General features: G+C 34.8%; 1 protein-coding gene across 1 annotated transcript in view; it reads right to left on the reverse strand.

Moving 5' to 3' along the window:
* Positions 1 to 1,944: 1,944 nt before the first annotated feature.
* LARP1B (La ribonucleoprotein 1B) overlaps positions 1,945 to 21,605 on the reverse strand; it is a 31,351-nt gene continuing 11,690 nt past the window's right edge. Inside the window, exons 4-10 of the mRNA XM_068989482.1 lie at positions 21,001 to 21,178; positions 19,676 to 19,816; positions 16,099 to 16,236; positions 15,706 to 15,871; positions 12,136 to 12,280; positions 3,379 to 3,553; positions 1,945 to 2,802 (exon numbers count right to left, since the gene is read on the reverse strand). Coding sequence (XP_068845583.1) covers positions 2,783 to 2,802; positions 3,379 to 3,553; positions 12,136 to 12,280; positions 15,706 to 15,871; positions 16,099 to 16,236; positions 19,676 to 19,816; positions 21,001 to 21,178 — 963 coding nt within the window. The 3' untranslated portion in view covers positions 1,945 to 2,782. The remainder of the gene's footprint in view (positions 2,803 to 3,378; positions 3,554 to 12,135; positions 12,281 to 15,705; positions 15,872 to 16,098; positions 16,237 to 19,675; positions 19,817 to 21,000; positions 21,179 to 21,605) is intronic.

Here is a 21,605-nt window from a genome sequence, read left to right on the forward strand (position 1 = left end):
CAAAAGTGAAAGAATATTAAGTTATAATGCATTATGCACTTGCTTTGGACAAAATGTGTTTCAGAAACAAATTTATACTGTAAACTTCTAAGCATTATTTACTCCTCAAAGCCAATTCCTTGAATATACTGCAAAGCAGAATATTACATAGAGAAAGTTGAATAAATGAATACCAACAATCCTTTTAATTTACTAAATGAAAATGCAAGGGCACATGCCAGGAGTTTGAGAAGAGTATTTCAAGATTTTACGTTCATCTACTACATACTACAATTAGATGGATTCATTATCGTTTCCATGGACATGGTTAGATCCAAGATTCAACCACCAAATTACTATATTGCTTTAAAAAGAAGCATATTATTTCATAACAAAAAAGGCTCTAAAACTGCACTGTTCAACACAATAGCCACTAGCCATATGGAGGTACAGAGCACTTGGAATGCGGCTACTCCTGAAATGTGCTCAGGATATAACTATAAAATATGCAGCAGATTTCAAAGACTTGGCACAAAAATAACATTGGTTCATAATTTTTAATGTTCTAACATTTGGATATATTAAAATTAATTTCATGTTTTACAGCTTTTAATACTATTTAAATTATTAGGATTACATGTGTGGCAAACTATTTCTACTGGACACTGCTGCTCTACAACTTAATGGTGCAAATTAATTGATCCAAAAAATTAGTATGAGTGAAAAGATTTGGACTGTTAGTATTAACATTAAAAGTTGTACAAAATGGGAAGAACATTAACTTCAGATAACTCTATTACTGGTTCCATGAATTGTTTCTATTCATGCAGTGAATTAAGAACCAGCACTCTAGCAACTGGGAGAATTAACTAAATTAGTATGCAGAGTTCATGTATATATTAGAATAGTATCTGGCACAAGACAGAGAAATCAGTTATCTACTATTTTTAATACAGAAATTGAAGAAAACCTGTAAAAACCTAAGCTTATGATTTAATCATCTCTAAATGCTCTTTAAGCTTGAGTAATGTTTTTGCTATGAAGTTATTTGTCTCACGATATTCACAACACATGTGCTTATATGTTAAATGACATTAAAATATCAAAGAATTTGGTTAAGAAAACTTAAGAGTCTTTGATAGTTTTTAAAGGGTGTTCACTATATAAACTAAACATATGTTCTATATGATTTTCTATATCTTTTACAAAGAAAAGACTTCAAATTGTGTGTGTGTAAATTTTAATAATAATGTGTGTGTGCTAAGTCACTTCAGTTGTGTCTGACTCTGCGTGACCCTATGGACTGTAGCCCAGACTCCTCAGTCCATGGGATTCTCCAGGCAAAAATACTGGAGTGGACTGCCATGCCCTTACCTGGGAAGCCCATTTAATAGTAATAGTAAAACCCTAATCTTCCAAGATCAAATGAGTTTGAGTATGACGGATTATTTGACATTAAACTTGTTTATAGGAACTCAAATTGGCTGTGCAGTGGTTAGGACTCTGCACTTTCATTCACAGATTCAATTCCTGGTTGGGGAACTAAGATCTCAACAAGCCATGGGATGTGGCCCCCCCCAAAATTAATACCACTTAGTCGTAGACAAAAATTAGACACGTATTTTGAGACATTTAATAGGTTCTAATTTGTGAGAACCTAGAAAAAAAGATTTTTTTCCTAGTTGAAAATTGACAACATGACTTTTCAGAGATAAATTACCATATATATTTCATATCTATTTCATGACATTTTTATCCACCTTGAATCATAGCTTTGGGTAACTATACAGATTGACTTGATTCAGACAATACGTGTGTGTATGTAAATGAGTATATATTTAAAGAAACACAAAAATGTACAAACATTGATTTTATTCTTGTAATTTTATTAATAATGCATAAATGATTAATGGACAGGCATCATCAACTTGACTATCTTACCTACCCTGTTTCTATTTTACAATTGACCTAATGCCTGTTCATAAGGTTAAATGTATCATCTTGGACCCCAAGTTTATACAATAAATTAATCTAACTTATACAATCAGACATCATATATTTTTTAAAAAACCTAAAAAAAGTCACTTGAAGTTCTCAAACTTTTAAAACACCTGCCCAAATTGCTTTCTAGGCAGAGAGGCACAGAGGGCTAACAATCAAAGAAATGCTCAATAAAAATATCTGTGAGACTGTCCATCAGTGCTTTATTGATGGCAGGTCTCTATAATGGTATATCAAAAATAGATTTCAAAGAGTAAAAAACAAAAATACACTTGTTCATTTCTTAAGATTTCTTATCCTTAATAGTCCACATTAATAAATCTCATAGTCCATGTGAAATATTATGACAATAGGTGAGTTACACAATGTACACTATACTGAAAACATCAAAGGATCTAACAAACCGGGAAATCCCACTCAAGCCTATTTCTGCTTTATTGATCTGGACACAAGTACAGAAGTCTGGAAGGAAAAGGCAGAATCTTGCAATATTTCCAGAAAGATAATTAACTTTCCCACCATGAATAAATTGCACATGCAGCCCAGGCTAATTACAAACAAATGGGCAGCTCCTATTAAAAACAACAGCAGTTCTCGGGTCTGTCTTTCATCATCATCACAAAGGTGTTATCTCCATTGTAGTGTTGGTCCAACCTCCTCCACAAGGAGTGGAAGTAGACAGTCTTGCAGAGAAGTCTGGTCGCTTTCATTTCTGCAGCACGATTTGTTCCAATATTTATAATGATATTTCATTGAGTCACCTATTCCTCTGCATATTCCGATGAAATGACATCCAAGAGCATCAGTAGATCATCACCCTGACTGAAAAAAGTTTAAGCACACATATTTTTTTCCCAAGAGGGAATGTCTTAAAAATGATCCAGGAAAAAATTCTTAACATTAAAGCAGTTTGGGGAAATTCTAAATACCACCAATTCTTTAACATATAATTATAATAACTTCATAAGAGATCCCCAATTCTGCTTTAGAATATAGGTCATCTTATGATTTCAAGACAAAGTTGAAGTACATTGGAAAAAAATTAAAGGAAGGCTACCCTCACTCTTGAGTGTAAGACTTTTAGACTACTTCAATCTTACAAGGGGGAAACAGGCAGAATATATCTATACCCATTTAGTAAAATTAAGAGAGGAAAAAACTCCAAACATGACAAAGTATACAAATAAGAATAAATAGAGCAGAGCACTTCCCATAATTCCTAAATCCCTATTTAACTCATAGCTTTCTGTGGGAGGCATTATGAATAAAACATAAAGCATCAAAACATTAAATTATCTTTAATTTTCTACTGAGTCTAAATAAACTTTTACAAAGATAGGTAAATTGGAGTAAATACCCCACTGATAATGCTGTTTGCTCTAGAAGAAAAGTTGTTACCTGTATGTGAACCAAAGGCTTGCCCTGGTACGAATTCTGGGCAATCAATCAGTTGAGAGAAGTCTGTTTGTGGCACACTCCGTGGAGGGGGGCCTGGAATCGGCCATTTTTCTGGTTCTATCTTTTTTCTCATTTTCTCATCCACAATTTCCACTTCTGTGCTATCTTTCAGTGCCTATAAATAGGTATTTTTAATTATTAAAGCAATTTCATTCAAAAAATTTAATTGTACACTCTGTATTTCTAATTTAAGTCTGAAATCAGCATATAGTATCATGTTTTAAAAAATAACAGAAAAAATTTTTAAATCATTTGCACCTGCAAAGTATGAAATATCCTGATTTAGCATGTAGCAGATTATTCTAATTGTGAAAAAGTTTCAATTAAGGAGTATTTTCAATTAAGTTCAACTATAATTTTATTGTCAATTTTTTCCTTTCCTATTAATATTTCCTTTTGTTTTCCTTAATATAATATCACCAAGTAAAATTTAGGCAATATATCTAATTACTGTAATAAATCCCACCATTATTGAATAATAAACATATATATGCAGAGATTCCTCATTAATACCTTGTAAATTTAAGCTGGGATTCATACACAAGAAATTGAGGCTCAAAGAAATAAAGTAGGGTAACTTGATAAAGGTCACAGACTTAGTATGAGGTAATACCAGGTCAAACTATTATCTGTCCCCCATCTGTATATCTGAGGTCATTGATATTTCTCCCGGCAATCTTGATTCCAGCTTGTGCTTCCTCCAGCCCAGCGTTTCTCATGATGGACTCTGCATATAAGTTAAATAAGCACGGTGACAATATACAGCCTTGATGTACTCCTTTTCCTATTTGAAACCAGTCTGTTGTTCCATGTCCAGTTGGAACTGTTGCTTCCTGATCTGCATACAGGTTTCTCAAGAGGCAGGTCAGGTGGTCTGGTATTCCCATCTCTTTCAGAATTTCCACAGTTTATTGTAATCCACACAGATAGTGAAGAAGAACTAAAGAGCCTCTTGATGAAAGTGAAAGAGGAGAGTGAACAAGTTGGCTTAAAGCTCAACATTCAGAAAACTAAGATCATGGCATCCGGTCCCATCACTTCATGGTAAATAGATGTGGAAACAGTGGCTGACTTTATTTTTCTGGGCTCCAAAATCACTGCAGATGGTGATTGCAGCCATGAAATTAAAAGATGCTTACTCCTTGGAAGGAAAGTTATGACCAACCTACACAGCATATTAAAAAGCAGAGACATTACTTTGTTACCAAAGTCCGTCTAGTCAAGGCTATGGTTTTTCCAGCGGTCATCCACTGGAAAAACCATCATGTATGGATGTGAGAGTTGGACTATAAAGAAAGCTGAGCACCAAAGAATTGATGTTTTTGAACTGTGGTGTTGGAAAAGACTCTGGCGAGTCCCTTAGACTGCAAGGAGATCCAACCAGTCCATCCTAAAGGAGATCAGTCCTGGGTGTTCATTGGAAGGACTGATTTTGAAGCTGAAACTTTAATACTTTGTCCACCTGATGCAAAGAGCCAACTCATTTGAAAAGACCCTGATGCTGGGATCGCAAAGAGTCGGACATAACTGAGCGAATGAACTGAACTAAACATGACAACTCTTAGCCCCTAGGATATGCTGGTTGTCAAAAATAAACTTCAAAAAAATAAATAAACATGGCATAATTTAAGGGAAAAATAAAACTTAAAGAAAATTTCTTTGAAATAAAAATTAGAGTCTTACTAATTTGAATCTTAACTGAAATTCAAGGGGACTCACCTTTAGAGACAAGGAAAAAAGACAAGTATAAAAACTCAACATACAAAGTGTTAACATAAGGATTAAAAACTCACTGTATTTTAGTTGGAGAACACATTATATTTATTACTTTAAGTATCTTACACTTGTATACCTTAATATTAGCATCATGCTTACTTCTTAAGTTATATTTTCTGTAATTGGACATTAATAAAGTTAGTACTGAAATTTTTAAAAACAAACTGTTGATGAGACTCAGGATAATCACTGAAAGAGAAGAGTCTGAAATACGGAATGAAGGAAATAAAGAAGAATCTTTTTTTATTTCTTTTTTCTTACTCATCCTTGTATTTTATCTTATTACTATTAATCTTTGGCTGTATCAGGCAGCTTGCAGGATATGGGATCTTAGTTCCTTAGGTGTCGAACTCAAGACCCATGTATTAGGAGCACACAGTCTTAACTACTGCACTGCCAGGGAAGTTCCAAAAAGGGTTTTGAATTAGTGATACATGTATTTTTTTTTTTTAATATATTTTCCTAGTTTTGTCCACTGAACCGTCTGGAAGCAATGACACCCTGGTAGCAAAGCAGTGGACCCCAGCATCCAGATCTTGCAACAACATGGATGAATTTTAAAAACTATAAATGATGGAAAAGAAAATGACAACCTACTCCAGTACTCCTGCCTGGGAAATCCCATGGACAGAGGAGCCTGGTCGGGCTACAGTCCATGGGGTCACATAAAGGATCGCATATGACTTAGTGACTAAACAACTTTACCCCAGATCCTGTTGATACCTGAAGTTTTCAGTTCAGTTCTCATCATGTGGCTAAAGTATTGGAGTTTCAGCTTCAGCATCAGTCCTTCCAATGAATATTCAGAACTGATTTCCTTTAGGACCGACTGGATGGATCTCCTTACAGTCCAAGGGACTCTCAAGAGTCTTCTCCAACACCACAGTTCAAATGCATAAATACTTTGGCACTCAGCTTTCTTCATAGTCCAACTCTCACATCCATACATGACTATTGGAAAAACCATAGCTTTGACTAGACAGACCATTGTTGCCAAAGTAATATCTCTGCTTTTCAATATGCTATCTAGGTTGGTCCTAACTTTTCTTCCAAGGAGCAACCGCCTTTTAATTTCATGGCTACAGTCACCATCTGCAGTGATTTTGGAGCCCCCCAAAATAAAGTCTGTCACTGTTTCCATTGTCTCCCCATCTATTTGCCATGAAGTGATAGGACCAGATGCCATGATCTTAGTTCTGATGTCTGGTGCTGCCTTTTTCCATCCACCAGAGGGCAATGTTCTACTCTGCCTGATACTCAGCCTCCCCTTTGAGACCTTCCCTTTCAAATCCTAGTGTTTCACCTCCTGAAGTGATCCCCAGTGTCTCAAAATTTGATTTGACCTTTAGAAATACATCTTACATTGGAACCTCATAGAGATATACATCCATATGCAACTTTGTATGTACATATGTAACAAACGTTTCATAAAATAACCCTTGTCTTCACAGAGAACAAACTTGTGGTTGCCCACAGGGTTGGAGGAGGGATGAACTAGGAGTTTGGGATCAGCAGATACAAACTATTATATAGAGATGTATGGATAAACAAGGAACTATGCTCAATATCCTGTCATAAACCATAATGGAAAAGAACATGAAAGAATATATATGTGTGTGTGTGTGTGTGTGTGTGTGTGTGTGTGTGTGTGTGTGTGTGTGTGTGTGTAACTGAATCACTTTGCTGTACAGGAGAAATACACTGTAATCAACTATATTTCAAATAACATAACATTAAAAAAAAAAAAAACACTACAAATGAAAAGACCCAGGAGACAGAAAACTTCCATCTATACAAACATAAATAACAGACAAATCTATGGTAACAGAAATCACAAAAATGGTTTGGTTAGGCAGGGCAAAGGACAAGACGATAGGGAACTGACTGGAAAGGGCCACTGTGGAAGTTTTTAGAGTAATGAACTATTGATATATCTTGTTTGGAGCAGGCTTATACAATTTTCAAAACTCAAACTGAACACCTAAAGAGTCCTGCATTTTACAGCATGTTACTTATTTTACCTGAATTTAAAAAAGAAAGAGAAACATCTCCTTAAAACTTCCCTATGGGTTTAGTTTTTCAAAATACTTTGAATAAAAGACTACCAATGGTGTTCACTGGGATGTGAAGACACACACTTGAATGGAAATAGTTTCAACTGGCTCAATACTTTGGAAAAATGTTTAGCAGTATTTACAAACGCTAAGCTCATATACTATATACATATATATTTGTATACACACACACACACATATATATATCCTGTTACCTATCAATTTCACAGGACAATAAATATGTATATCCATCCAAAAGGAAATGGCAACCCACTCCAGTATTCTTGCCTGGAGAATCCCAGAGACAGAGGAGCCTAGTGGTCTGCCATCTATGGGGTCGCATAGAGTCGGACACGACTGAAGCGACTTAGCAGCAGCAGCAGCAGCCATTCAAAAGTATGTACAATAACGTTCACAACAGTCATATATTCGTACTGTAAAGAACCCAAATGTCTATTAATAGGAGCATGAAAAAATAGTGTATTCATAATGATACAATTAAATATTACTGCAGAATGGAAAATAAACAACTGCCCCACGTAACAAAAAGCCTCTACAGAAATAATAAGCAAAAGTCGGGTATAAAAAAATTCAAATACTTTATATAATATTTTAAACTGGTGAGGGAACTCTCTAAAAAGCAGCTATGTTTGAGGAGAGCAATGATTCTGACTAGGACGGGGTACAAGTGCACTCTCTGGGAATGTGAAAATGTTCTACCTTAATCTTAATACTTAACATGAGTACCTATATAGGAGAAAAGAAAAGAAAGAGAAAGTAGCTCAGTCATGTCCAATTCTTTGTGACCCTGTGGACTACACAGTCCATGAAACTCTACAGGCCACAATACTGGAGTAGGTAGCCTTTCCCTCCTCCAAGGGATCTTCCCAACCCAGGAATCAAACCCAGGCCTCCTGCATTGCAGGCAGATTCTTTACCACCTGAGCCACAAAGGAAGCCCAAGAATACTGGAGTAGGTAGCCTATCCCTTCTCCAGCAGATCTTCCCAACCTAGGAATCAAACCAGGGTCTCCTGCATTGTAGGTGGATTTTTTACCAACTGAGCTATCAGGGAAGCCAAGCTTCCTTAAACTTAATACTTAACATGAGTACATACATAGGGGGAAAGAAGTCATCCTTAATCTTATAATTTCTTATTTACAGTGTTTAAGCTATGTCACAATTTAAGAAAAAATTTCGAGAAAAAATTAAAAGTTCTTTATATGGAATGATATTCCAATATATGCTGTTTTTATTAAAGAAGCAAAACAGTATCATGTAGTAAAACATGCACAATCTCAGGAAAAATACATAAAAAGGCATAACACTACTTGCCACACCAAGGAAGGTTTAACTAGTTCACTGTTGGTGAAAGATGAGAAGGAAATTTTTCACTATATACCCATTGAATCTTGAATCACAGGGGATTCTCTGCTGGGGGGGGGCGGAAATTCAAGAAAATAAAGAAAACAGAAAGGAGAAAAATTGTGGTTCAGGCCTTAAAAGACTCATAGCATACACAAATTAAGGAAACAATCTAGACAAAACAAGTGTTAAGACATATTTTTACTAAAACCAAATCTTGTTATCTTGAGCTCTGAAACAATGAGTCAGTTATTTCTGAGTCTCTAAGGTTTTTTCTGTATTTGGTCCTATTATTATGAGCAACCAGCAATGCTGGAACATATAGATGTTATATCCCTAGGTCCAGGTCCTATGACTGGTATTAAGAGAAAGACTAGCCTGTGCAAAGACACAGAAGTAAGAAAAGAGCAGCACACATTTTGTGGAACCGCAAGGTCAGCCAATTTGGGCAACAAGGTTTGAGATGAGAGTAGCAAGCACAGTTCTAAGGACTTTATGATTATTATATTAATGACTCCTCTAAGTCCTCATACTCTATGATAGCTTGAGCACTTATTTGTTGTATTTTAACAATGAGAAAACTTTAGCATGTAAGACGTTAAATAACTTGAATACAACTGACTAAATGTAGAGCCAGAATCAATTAAATCTAACAAAAAAGGAAGACACAAATAGCTCAGTTTTGGAGCAACTATCAAGAATGCAATAAGCTGGATGAATCACATGATCCACCAATTCCACTCACTTCTAGGTATATATCCAAAGAAAATGAAAAATATTCAAAGAGATACATGCACTCCCAAATGTATTCAGCATTATTCACAGTAGCCATGATATGGAGACAACCTAAATGACCTCTAAAAAATGAATGGATAAAAACCATGTGGTATATATACACAATAGAATACTACTCAATCATGAGAAAGGAGGATACCCTGCTGTTTCTGACAACATGGATTAATTTTAAACACATTATAGTAAGTGAGATTAAAAAGGCAGAAAAAGACAAACACAAGTATTGTATGATATAACTTATATGTGGAATCTAAAAAAATGAAACCTGTTTTAAAAAAAAAAGGAAGAAAATGCTTACCAGGAAATGGATGAGGGGATAAGACTGATGTTGTTTACTACTACTTACTTATAAGTAGTAGTAAATAAGAGACCAATATAATGCACAGTACAATGACTATAGACAATATTGTACTATAACTGTTAAGTGACAATGCTACAAGAGCAATCAAAATACAATATACATATGTAAATAAGTAAAAAAAAAGAGAGAAAGAAAAAGAATTCAGTATGGTGAAAATGAATGGGAAAGGAGGAAACAGATTCAGTAAGTGTGGCTATGTAGACATTCTCAACCAAGGTAGATATGGGAAATAGCTAAAAGTATATTTCGCTTCCTTTGATAGCTTTTTCAAGAAAGTTAACACTTGAGCATATTCAAATACATATTTGAAAAAGCTGATTAAAAGGAGTAATAAATTGAAGGGTATATAAGTAACAGTGAATTTTTATTTAGAGCTTAAGGTGTATGCCAGATACTGTCATTACAGATTTCATACCCATAACAACCCCATGAAGTCCACTTTACAGAAACCTCAGAACACTGCCTGAAGTGCTTGAAGTCCAGAGCTATGAGGATATGTATGCAGGTCCTCAAGTCCATGCTTTAAATCAGTATGTTTACACTGCAAAGCCTAATGAAGCCCTACCTTCCTAAAGGAAAAAAAAAAAAGACATCTTTCCTACTGTAGTAAGTGGTAGGTACATAATGAATGTTAAATGAATACACACCTATGCTGTTCTAAATCACTATGCTTATGTTTCTGTTTCACAACAGTTTTATTTCTTACTATAAATCAGCCACTACATATTAATAATGCTAACCAGTATAGTAATGCAAAAGTTCTTTTAAAAATATCCCTTCCCCACTGCTCTAAGTTTTATAATAGAAGTAGACAATCAGTGATATAAAAATTAAGAACTTAATGGGAATATGAACAGACCAAAAAAGGATGCAATGAATTACAACCAGATTCTTACAGAGTTAGGGAGACCAGAGGAAATCGATAACTTCATTGAAAATGATAGCGGAGCTAGAGCTTGCTTAGAGATCTGAGTACACTCAGTCACGTCTGACTCTGTGACCATTATTCAAAAAACCGAGAATACCATGTGCTGATGAGAAGCAAATGTAATTCTCATACAAAATGGCAGCATGAAAAATGGTTAAATCCATTTTGGACAATAGGTTGGCAACTTCCTATAGTTAAACATACACTTACCACAGATTCCAGCAATCACAATCCTCAATATTTAGACCTACGCTTTATTCATAATCTTCAAAAACCAGAAACAATCTATATGTCTATCAACAAGTGAACTGTATGCAGTGCATCCTTACTATGAAATACCAGTCAACAATAAGAACAAACTGATACATGAAACAACAAGAATGAATCTCAAAAGCACTATGCTAAGTCAAAGAAGTCAGAAACAAAAGGCTACCAACTAGTGATGTATAATTTATTCACATGATAGTCTAGAAAAGGCAAAACTAGAGGGACAAAAAAAAAAAATCAGATCAGTGTCCCAAAGGGACTATGGATGAGGAAAGAGATTGGCTACACAGGTGGCACAAGTGTGTAAGACTGCCAAAATTCAGAAAACTATATAGGAAAAAGGGCAAATATTATGTATATATGTAGGGAACGGAAAACCAAAAATGCTGAAACCGTTGCTACAACAAAACAGACAAGAGATTTAATAAAAGCTTTAAGAACACATCTGGAATAACTATTTTAAACTAGCCCTTGGTATACAGGAAAATTTCTCAAAATTTTAATGATGAGAATATAATCTCTTTTATAGCAACCTAAATACTAAAGGACCAAGAATACCCAAGAATGTTTAAGTTTGTTTTGGGGTTCAACCCAACCAAGAAGGATCAAATTAAAAACAGGTGGAAACATCAGTAATCCTTTGAGGGGTTTCCAAGGTTAGACATTTATTTGGATTTTATAAAATGGCAAAAGAGCCTTGAGATACAGTAAGAGTCTTAGGTTACTGCGCTGTGCTTAGTCACTCAGTTGTGTCCACCTCTGCGATCCTATAGGCTATAGCTCCTCTGTCCATGGGGATTCTCCAAGCAAGAATACTGGAGTGGGTTGCCATGCCCTCCTCCAGGGGATCTTTTCAATCCAGGGATCCAACCTAGGTCTCCCGCATTCCAGGCGGATTGTTTACCATCTGAGCCACCAGAGAAACCCAGGAATATTGGAGTGGGTAGCCTACCGCTTCTCCAGGGGATGTTCCAAATCCAGGAATTGAACCAGGGTCTCCAGCATTGCAGGCCAATTCTATACCAGCTCTGTTACCAGGGAAGAATGTTTTTGCTTTTTTCTTAAAATTACTTAATAGATTTATTTTTTATAGCAGCTTTAGGTTCACAGCATAACTGAAAGTACAGACTGTTCTGTATATGAATAATTACCTCCAAAATGAGATTAAGGTTTGTAGTGAGAGCCTGAACACGGTGGAAACCAGCAATCAGGGAAATAGGCAAGAAACCTTGCTCGTCCATCTTTCTCCTAAGAAAGAAATCCCGTTCCAAATTTTCTATACTGAAGTAATACTCACTGAAAAGAAAAAGAAGTAAATATAAATTTCATCAATTTATTCAATTGGAAATTAAAACGTCTATTGCTTAAGATATCAACTGCTATAAAACTATTTTGATTTATTGTAACATTATACACATTTACTGTAACATAGGGTAAATATAAATAGCTGTAAAACCCTACTGTTAGTAAATTCTCTTACACAAATAGAAAGAAATTTAGAATACTATCTTCTCAAAAACTAACTTCTACTTAGATCAGCTTTACCTACGCATAAACAATTAAAGAGTGTTATTCTTTAAAAAAAGCTCAATAATTAACTTTCTAATGAGTCAATTAAGTGAAAATTTCATTTCAAACCCATATTAACCATATGTAAAATAGACAACCAACGGGAATTTGCTCTATGGCCCAGGAAACTCAAACTGGGGCTCTGTATCAATCCAGAGGGGTGGAATGGGGCAGGAGACAGGTTCAAAAGGGAGGGGTTATATGTATACCTATGGCTGATTCATGTTGAGGTTTGACAGAAAACAACACAATTCTGTAAAGCAATTATCCTTCAATAAAAAAAAATTTTTTTTAAGTCACATTAACTTGCTTCATTTAAACAGTAAATAACAAAGTTAAACATGTCAACAGACTGCCTTCCAACTTTTTCCCATCACTGAGAATAATGGTATATTAGAAGCAGTTTTTATCAAGTTTACAGAGTAGGTTAGTTTGCTGTGTTTTCTAAGCTGGTAGGGTAATGACTTTGTTTAATACGTCCAAACTCTAGCATACAGCACAATGTTTAGTAACAGCTGAGTGAATACACGGACACAGATGCACACACCCAATTTTATATATGAATGATTCAAGACCCTCAACCTCCCCTTTGAGAGGGAGAACTATAAAAGACCTTAAAAGTGAACAGAATATAGCTACATAAAGAACATCTATAACACCATGAAGTATAAACATAGGCGAAAAACTATAGAAGCAAACTCTCACACCTTAATTGTCTCTCTAGGAAAGTAGAGAGGGAGATATAAATGAACAAGCTGTGGGATCAACAAGTTCCAACATATAAAGATAATATGAAGAATACATATAATAATGGCATTTCAGAAACACTTGTTTAGATTACAGCTTGCATATTTTAAAAAATGAAAACAAGATTCTAGAGAAACAAAACAAGAGGATAAATGGGGGGAAATGTAGAAAAGAATAATACAAAAGAAATACATGACATCAAATGATATGGCTTACAGTTTAACAATCCGACAATATCTCCAAGTCACAAAGCAAGTTTTCAAAGGGTGGCAACTGGGTGACTAAAGATACCCTTGAAGTATTTAGGTCAAATTGTTAATTTTGAAGAAATAATTACCTATAAATGAAAGCTGGCTTTGAGCTACCTTTCACTGCATGGGAAAAAAAATCTCATTTTAGAAATGTAAATACCCAAGTTGTATTTTTACTCTCATATTTTCCAACTATCAAAGTGCAAAGCTCCCTTAGATCAGTGAAATACAACTAACATCTCAGTAATACTAGGTAAATCATTTACTCTCCTTAAACACTGAAGAAAATTTTTTTAAAAATCTAAGTCTTGAAGCAATTTCTTGAAGAAACATTCTGATTTTTGTTACACCTCAAAAGCCCTTTTCACAGTGCCTCGCATGTGGTGGGCACATAATACATATGTTTAAATTTGAAAATTTTCAAACATTAAGACATCTAGCCTCTTCAAAAATATTTAGCATAATATTCCACAAGTATAAGAAGTTTTTCAGGAACTTCTCAAAGACAAAAATCTAAACACTAATGAATGAATAAGCCTGTACATGTATGAGAAACCTTAAAGATACAAAGGCAAAAAGCATGACTCCTCAAATCTAGATGTGCACTAATCAGAGAATGGTAACAGTAAACAGCCATTCTAAACTTGGCGCTCTAGTACCTGTCAAAAACTCTGCTGCTAAACAATAACAAGAAAAGAAGTCATGCCTGGTGCTGTGTCTAACATTTTGTCCACTGTCCTAGGGGACATTATCATGTCCTACCTGAAGCTCTGGATTCTACACTGCATGGTCAGAAATTTTGTCAACACTGAAGTAGCTGTTCTCCTCCCTCACCTGTATGAGCACATTGGAAGGCCAGTTACCCTGACATGGAGTTGCCTGTTCACTGTCAGGTCTCAGAAGGGACCTGGTAGCAAGAGTTACCAAAACAAACAAACGAACAAACAAAAAGGAATAATAATTTGAAGTTGATAGCCACATGCCAGGCACTTTCTGCCCATAAAAAGGCCCTTTTCTTCAGTGTTTTCATCAACTGTAACAAAAGAAGCAAGAAAAAAATAAACAAGTTGCTTCATATTGTAAGCCAATCAAATCCACCATGATGGCATCCAAGGAAGATGGCTAGTTGATGCTGATGAAAAAATTATTTTCTGGTAATGGGCCAAGGTTCATTTTCTTTTTTAAAATAAAGGTAGATATTTTAAAGCTGCTATGTCCTTTCAAAAATAGCCTTTACCTTCCCTTTATAAGAATTTTTTTTTAAGTTGAAATTTTAGCAAATTAGATATGCATATGCAAATCATTATATAAACATGCAAAACATCCTACACAATACTAATACACAGAGGGTCTTTTTTTCTTGCTTAAAGATAATAGAACAAACAATATTCTCCTAACATCAACTTCAATATTCAGAAAGCAACTATTATAAAAAGTCTGAACTAAAAAGATTAAATAGTCTCCTTTTAATATGTCACAGAAAACTTAAAAGTTAAAAAACAATCAGAATTCTGAAATCAATTGTGAAGAAAGTCAGAAGACAGCAACCATTTTTTTGCCATTGATGTTCATCTGCAAATTTTAATATAAACATTTATTTGCAAATTAGCTAAATTTCACTTGTTCAGTTTTAAATATATACACTCATTTTCTCAGTGGCTCAGATGGTTAAGAATCTGTCTGCAATGCAGGAGACCCAGGTTCGATCCCTGGGTTAGGAAGATCCCCTGGAGAAGGTAACAGCAACCCACTCCAGTATTCTTGCCTGGAGAAGCCCATGGACAGAGGAGCCTGGCAGACAATAGTCCATGGAATCACAAAGAGTCCGACACAACTGAGCAACTAACACTTTTACTTTTTAAATTTTTATATTTAATCATTCACATTATGCTTTTTCACTAATATCCTTGTAAGCAGAGAAATATCTCAGTAGAGAAAGCGGGAGTCATATAAACAACAACATGAACCAATATAAATTTTCTAAAATACTTTATATACTTTACTAATATTTCCTAGAAATAAAATATAAAAGACTATTAAAATCCTCTAATTTTACTAATAAACGGCTTATAAAAATGTGTTACATTCATTATTAATGATGTTAAAGTTTGGCATTATAACAGATTTTCCTACCCTATCTGTTCAGTGACTTACATTTGGCGCTTAATATACTCTTTGAGCACTGCTTCTTCCACAGGAAACACCTGCACACCTGTACCGTCATCATAGTAATACATCATACTGGCATTAGGCTCTGTTTGAAATGGTTGATCAGTCCTTTCATCATGTTCTCGATAACCATATGAATAATCAAAGTTCACTTGAAGTAGCAAAGAAAGAAAAATGATCACAGATTGAAAAAAAAAAAACAACAGTTACTATAAAGAAAAATCCAAAGTGAAGTTTCTCAAGGGTTAACAAATACAAAACCATCTTTATTATCAGACAAAAATCAGTTGAAACACTATATGGTATAGTGGGAAGAACAGAGGATCTGTACATTTTTCAACGTTCATCTAAGTTAATAAAATAAAAATCACGTCTTACATCGAGGATTTCCTCTGCCCCGGCCTCTTCCTCGTCCTCGGCCTCGTCCTCTAAAGGAGCCTCGGATATTACCACCCTCACTTCTCACACTGGAAACTTCATCTTGATCATCTCTCTTTTCTCTTTCACGCCTCCAACCTTTTTTAAAATAAAAATATTTTTATATATTCCAGTTTGCAACTATGATTAACATCTTATAAAAATGTGGTAACCACCCCACCCCACTTTGTAACCAGTTATTAGTAACTGGTCATTCTTCAGAAAGATAGAAACTGAAGAGATTACACAGTAGTTTGTCAAAATCTCTGCCATAAAAGGGACATCTTATGTTGTTGTTCAGTCACTAAGTCATGTCTGACTCTTTCCAACCCTATGAACTGCAGCACATCAGGCTTCCATCACTATCTCCGTGAGTTTCCTCAAACTCATGTCCATTGAGTCAGTGATGCCCTCCAACCATCTCATCCTCTTATATAATAATAATAATAATATCTTATTAGAAGATATTCTAATAAGTAAAATAACATACTACAAAGATAATGACATCCTTTCCTAAAACTGTACTGTTAAAAATTCAGGAAGTTCCAAGGTAACTGAGTTTTATACAATACAAAACTCCAAAAGAAAAAAAAAAAAGACAACTTGTTTTCACCCTAACAACTTATTTTGAGAAATATGAATTTTGAAGGAAACGATATTTCTATTTAAGTAAAAGACTTCTTTTTTTAAGAAAAAAGGAAATGAAAACAGAAAAACTGAGAGAAGATATCAGAAGCACAATACAAAAATTATATCCAGCATACATACAGAGCTCACAAATGTATCTCATGCACACGCACATTCTCACACATGCAGTGACCTAGATGGAAAAAATCATTAAAAGATTGGAAGGGCAAACAAGGAAATGTAAAGAGACAATAAAAAAAGATGCTCAGTGTCACTGGCCTTGAGAAATGCAAGTTAAGACAATCAAAGAGTATTTTCTAATCTGTACCAGTGTGAAAAATATTTTAAGGTCCTATAATATCAAACATTGACCAAGATAGAGAAGATAGAACTTTTGTATAATGCCATAGTAAAAACAAATACATTTCAATTTTGAAAAACTGAAACAATGAAATAAATGTAAAGGTTTGTATACCCTAGAGACCAGGGTTTTTCACCCATGGCATTATTGACATTTTTGAATCAGATAACTTTCTAGTGTGGGGGCTGTCCTGGGTACTGTAGGATGTCTTCGTGTTATTCTTAGTTTCTACTCACTAAATACCAGTAGCAAGATTTATAATTTTATATAAGTCATATTTTGTGGACAATTGAGTAAATATAACTATTAACTAGATTTTAGATGATATAAGGGAATTAGTGTTGATTTTCTTGGATGCTGCATTTTCTTGGGACATCAGTGCTCAAGTGTCACAATATCTGCAAGTTACTTTCAGACGATTCAGCAGATGAATCAAAGATAGCCAAATTACTAAATCTAGATGGTGATTAGACAGGTATTCGCTGTACAATGCTTTCATAGGACAACATGCCTTAAAAATTATTAGACTCAGTAGAAGGGGCTTCCCTGGTAGATCAGTAAAAAATGCACTGGCCAATGTAGGGGACACAGGTTTGACCACCAGTTCAGTATAAGTTTCTGCATGCTGTGGAGCAGCTAAGCCTATGCACCACCACTACTGAGCCTGCGCTCTAGAGCCCATGATCCACGTCAAGAGAAGTCACTGCAATGAGAAGCCCATGCGCCACAACTATAGAGAACTACCCCCCCACCACAACTAAAGTAAACTCACGCAATCAAGATTCAGCACAGTCGAAATTAAATTAAATATTTTTAAAATAAAAAAAAATAAAAAGATTTCAGTAGAAAACTACAAGACTAAATGCTCAGGGAATTCCCTGAGGGTCCAGTAGTTAGGCCTCTGCACTTTTACTGCCAAGGGCACAGGTTCAAACTCTGGTCAGTGAACTAAGATCATGTTGTGTGGTACACCAAATATACGTATGTATGTATGTGTGTGTGTATCTGTGTAAGTGTATATATATGTGTGTGTGTGTGTATATACATACACACATTTACCATACTACCTAGCAATCCCCTCCTAGATGTTTACGGGAAACAAAGACATATGCCCACAGAAAAGCTTGTATACAAATGTTGATGGCAGCATTAGTCATAACAGCCAAAAACTAGAAACATGCCAAATATCCATGAACAGATGAATGGATAAAGGAGTATATCCATTCAACAGAAAACTGTTATGCAATAAAGAGGTAGAAGTTACTGATATATGGAACAATACTGATGAATGTGAAAATCATTACACTGAGCAAAAAAAATACAAGAGGATATAATTTATATTGTATAGTTAAATTTATTCTGAAAAGGTAAATAAAATCTGACACAAAGTAAACTTAGACTTGACAGTAATTTCAGTGTAGTTTCTTTGATTATTAGTTCAGTAAAGTTGACTTTTTAAAGGATCCAGAAACAAACATAAGAGGCTCCCAAGAGCCAACTCTGGGACAATTTGAGCATTAAAATTAAACAATCATGGTATTGATTTCAACCGTTGAAAATATAAGATTTAGTCCACACCAATAATAACAGGGAGTTGTTTCTTACAGTGGAATGCCAATAAGAAATGCTGCAATAGCTAAATTAGCACTTGTAGCCATCATGGTTAATACCTCAGTCATGTAAGAATAAAAATCATCAGTGGAAACTAAAGTGAAAGTGAAAGTGAAGTTGCTCAGTCGTGTCCAACTCTTTGCGACCCCGTGGACTGTAGCACACCATGCTCCTCTGTCCATGGGATTTTCCAGGCAAGAGTACTGGTGTGGGTTGCCATTTCCTTCTCCAGAGGATCTTCCCGACCCAGGGACTGAACCTAGGTCTCCCACATTGTAAGCCAGACGCTTTACCTTCTGAGCCACCAGGGAAGTATGAAAAAATGGGTATTCTCACATTCTCAAAGTCTCTGACCACAAATTACATATTAATCACCAAGGGAAAAAAAGAGTATCTTTATCATAAAGAAACCTGGAGTACCTCATCTTAACCAAGTGCTCAAAGTTAGTATCACCAATAATAAGATACACCAATATTATATGTATTTTCAAGTTACACACTTGAAAGAAAATCATTTAACCTTTGCAGTATTCTTGCCAAAAACTCATAACCCAATCATGAGGAAACATCAGAAAACCCCAAGTGAGGTACGGCATAGACACATAACTGTCCTATGTCCTTCAGAAAAAGATCATCATGAAAAGACAAAAGTAGAACTATCTCAAACTAACAGAGATGAAAGAGAAGACAAGTAAAAGCAACGTGTGATCACAGATAAGATTCTGGGAAAGACAGAAAAACTGCAAAGGGCATTACTGAGAAATTCTATCTGTGGACAGACAGACTGTGTTACTGTTCTTATGATATAGACTCTTTAACTCTGAATAAGGGGCACAATATCTTCAACTTACTCTCAAATACTTTATATTGTATACATGGTTATTACAACAATGAGCATTAAGGCTAAATTAGTCATTTTTCTCTTAAAATGTTACTTACTTTGTGTGTCATTTCTCCTATTGTTATGTGATGATTTATTTGCTTCAGGTTGACATCTTGAGCTATTCCGGGACCCTGGTCTTTCTTGACTCTCTGGTCTTACATCTTCTAAGTGCAGTGGTACCCATCTGTGCTTATTAGCTTGAAGAAAACAAAATAAAATCATTTAAGGGCAATGTACAATTTTCATTAAAGCTTTGCAATTGTGAAAGGACTCTAAATTTTAATTAAGTAAACGAAAACTGCAAAGTTTTTAAAGCTCAAGTTAAAAGACAATGATAGAATATAACTGGAATTCTTTTGCTTTTAAGTGAAATGCATACTCTTCTATTTAATTCTGACAAAGAAGTTATAAAAAAAAATATTAAGTACACACACTACTTTCATCTAATACTTGATACTTAGGCTTCAGAACAGGGTACACCTGAAAATTATTTGAATATTGATTCAAAACACTTTTAGTTTAAAATAACTGCCTCAAATTTTAGTTTATCCAGTATAACTACTAATGAGCTTTTTCAAAATGAAGTTTAACTGCAAATCTAACTCCATTTGATAAATCTTTGTATTTTCCTAAGTTCTTCAGAGATATAAGCAATTTGACATTTCTTGTTGACTAAATGATAGTGTAATTAATAGCTATAGTACAGTGAAATCTTTACCTATTCATGGATTGCACAGTTAAGGTTTCAAAATGTTCAGATTTCTGCCCAATACAATTTTCAATTAAAACAAAAAGATTCATGGGAAAAGGAAAAACTACCAAATTAATTAAGAGAATATTAGTGTATTAATTTCCTACAAATATGGCAAACTATGGACAGATAAGGCAAAGGGAATACGAAAGAATCTAAAAGTTCTCTAAAGTCTATACTCTAAATTCTAATGAGTATCAGTGAGATTCTTTGAGGATAAATAAGCCCTTGTTTTAGGTTTCCCTGGTAATAAAGAATCCACCTGCCAGTGTAGGAGACACAAGAGATGGAGGTTTGACACCTGGGTTGGGAACATTACCTGGGTTGAGAAGGAAATAGCAACCCACTCTAGTATTCTTGCCTGAGAAATCTCATGGACAGAGGAGCCTGCCAGGCTACATTCCACGGGGTCACAAAAGAGTCAGACACAACTTAGTGACTAACAACAAATTGCTTGTTTTAAAGATAAACATGTGCTCTGTGTGTGCTTGTGCACTCAGTCACTCAGTTGTGAAGAAATCCAAACTACTCACTGGTGACTACCAGCAATCAAGTGATTAAATACGATTCTTCATTACTACAGCTCTCTTTAAATACTTAAAATCAAAATGAAGGTATAAACAAACTAACCTCTTTTTCGTTGATTGCTTAACTGAGCCTCATCCTCACTGACATTATCACCAGGACCATCTAATTTTGTTTCCCGGTTTTCTTTGCTTTCATTGTTAACACTTCTCTTTTCAACCTTGTCTTCTCTTTCTTTTCTATTTTGTGGCTTCTTATTTCCTTGACTGATGACACTCTGACACTGCAAAAGGTTTTACAGAGTTAAATTTTCATGAACATTTTATCTAACATATTCCCAAATTTGTGGTAATACCTTACCTACATATCGTAAAACAAATGACAACTTTTATCAAAAATAAAAAACTACAAAAGACACTGTTAAGAGAAAAGTCAAGTGAAAGACAAGGAGAAAACAGTTACTAAGTATCTGATAAAAGGACTTGTATCCAAGATATATAATGAACTCTAAAATGCAGCAACAAGGAAACAATTAAAAAGTGGGCAAGGGTTAAACAGACATTTCATCAAAAAGATATACTGATGGCAAATGTACATGAACATGTACTTGACATCAATAGAAAAGTGCAAAGTAAAACTACAATGTGATACCATCACACACCTACAGTAAGACTGACCACGTCAAGTATTAGGGAGAATATAGAGCAATT

Source organism: Capricornis sumatraensis, chromosome 17 (genome assembly GCF_032405125.1).
Source record: "Capricornis sumatraensis isolate serow.1 chromosome 17, serow.2, whole genome shotgun sequence".
NCBI classification, from domain to species: domain Eukaryota; kingdom Metazoa; phylum Chordata; class Mammalia; order Artiodactyla; family Bovidae; genus Capricornis; species Capricornis sumatraensis.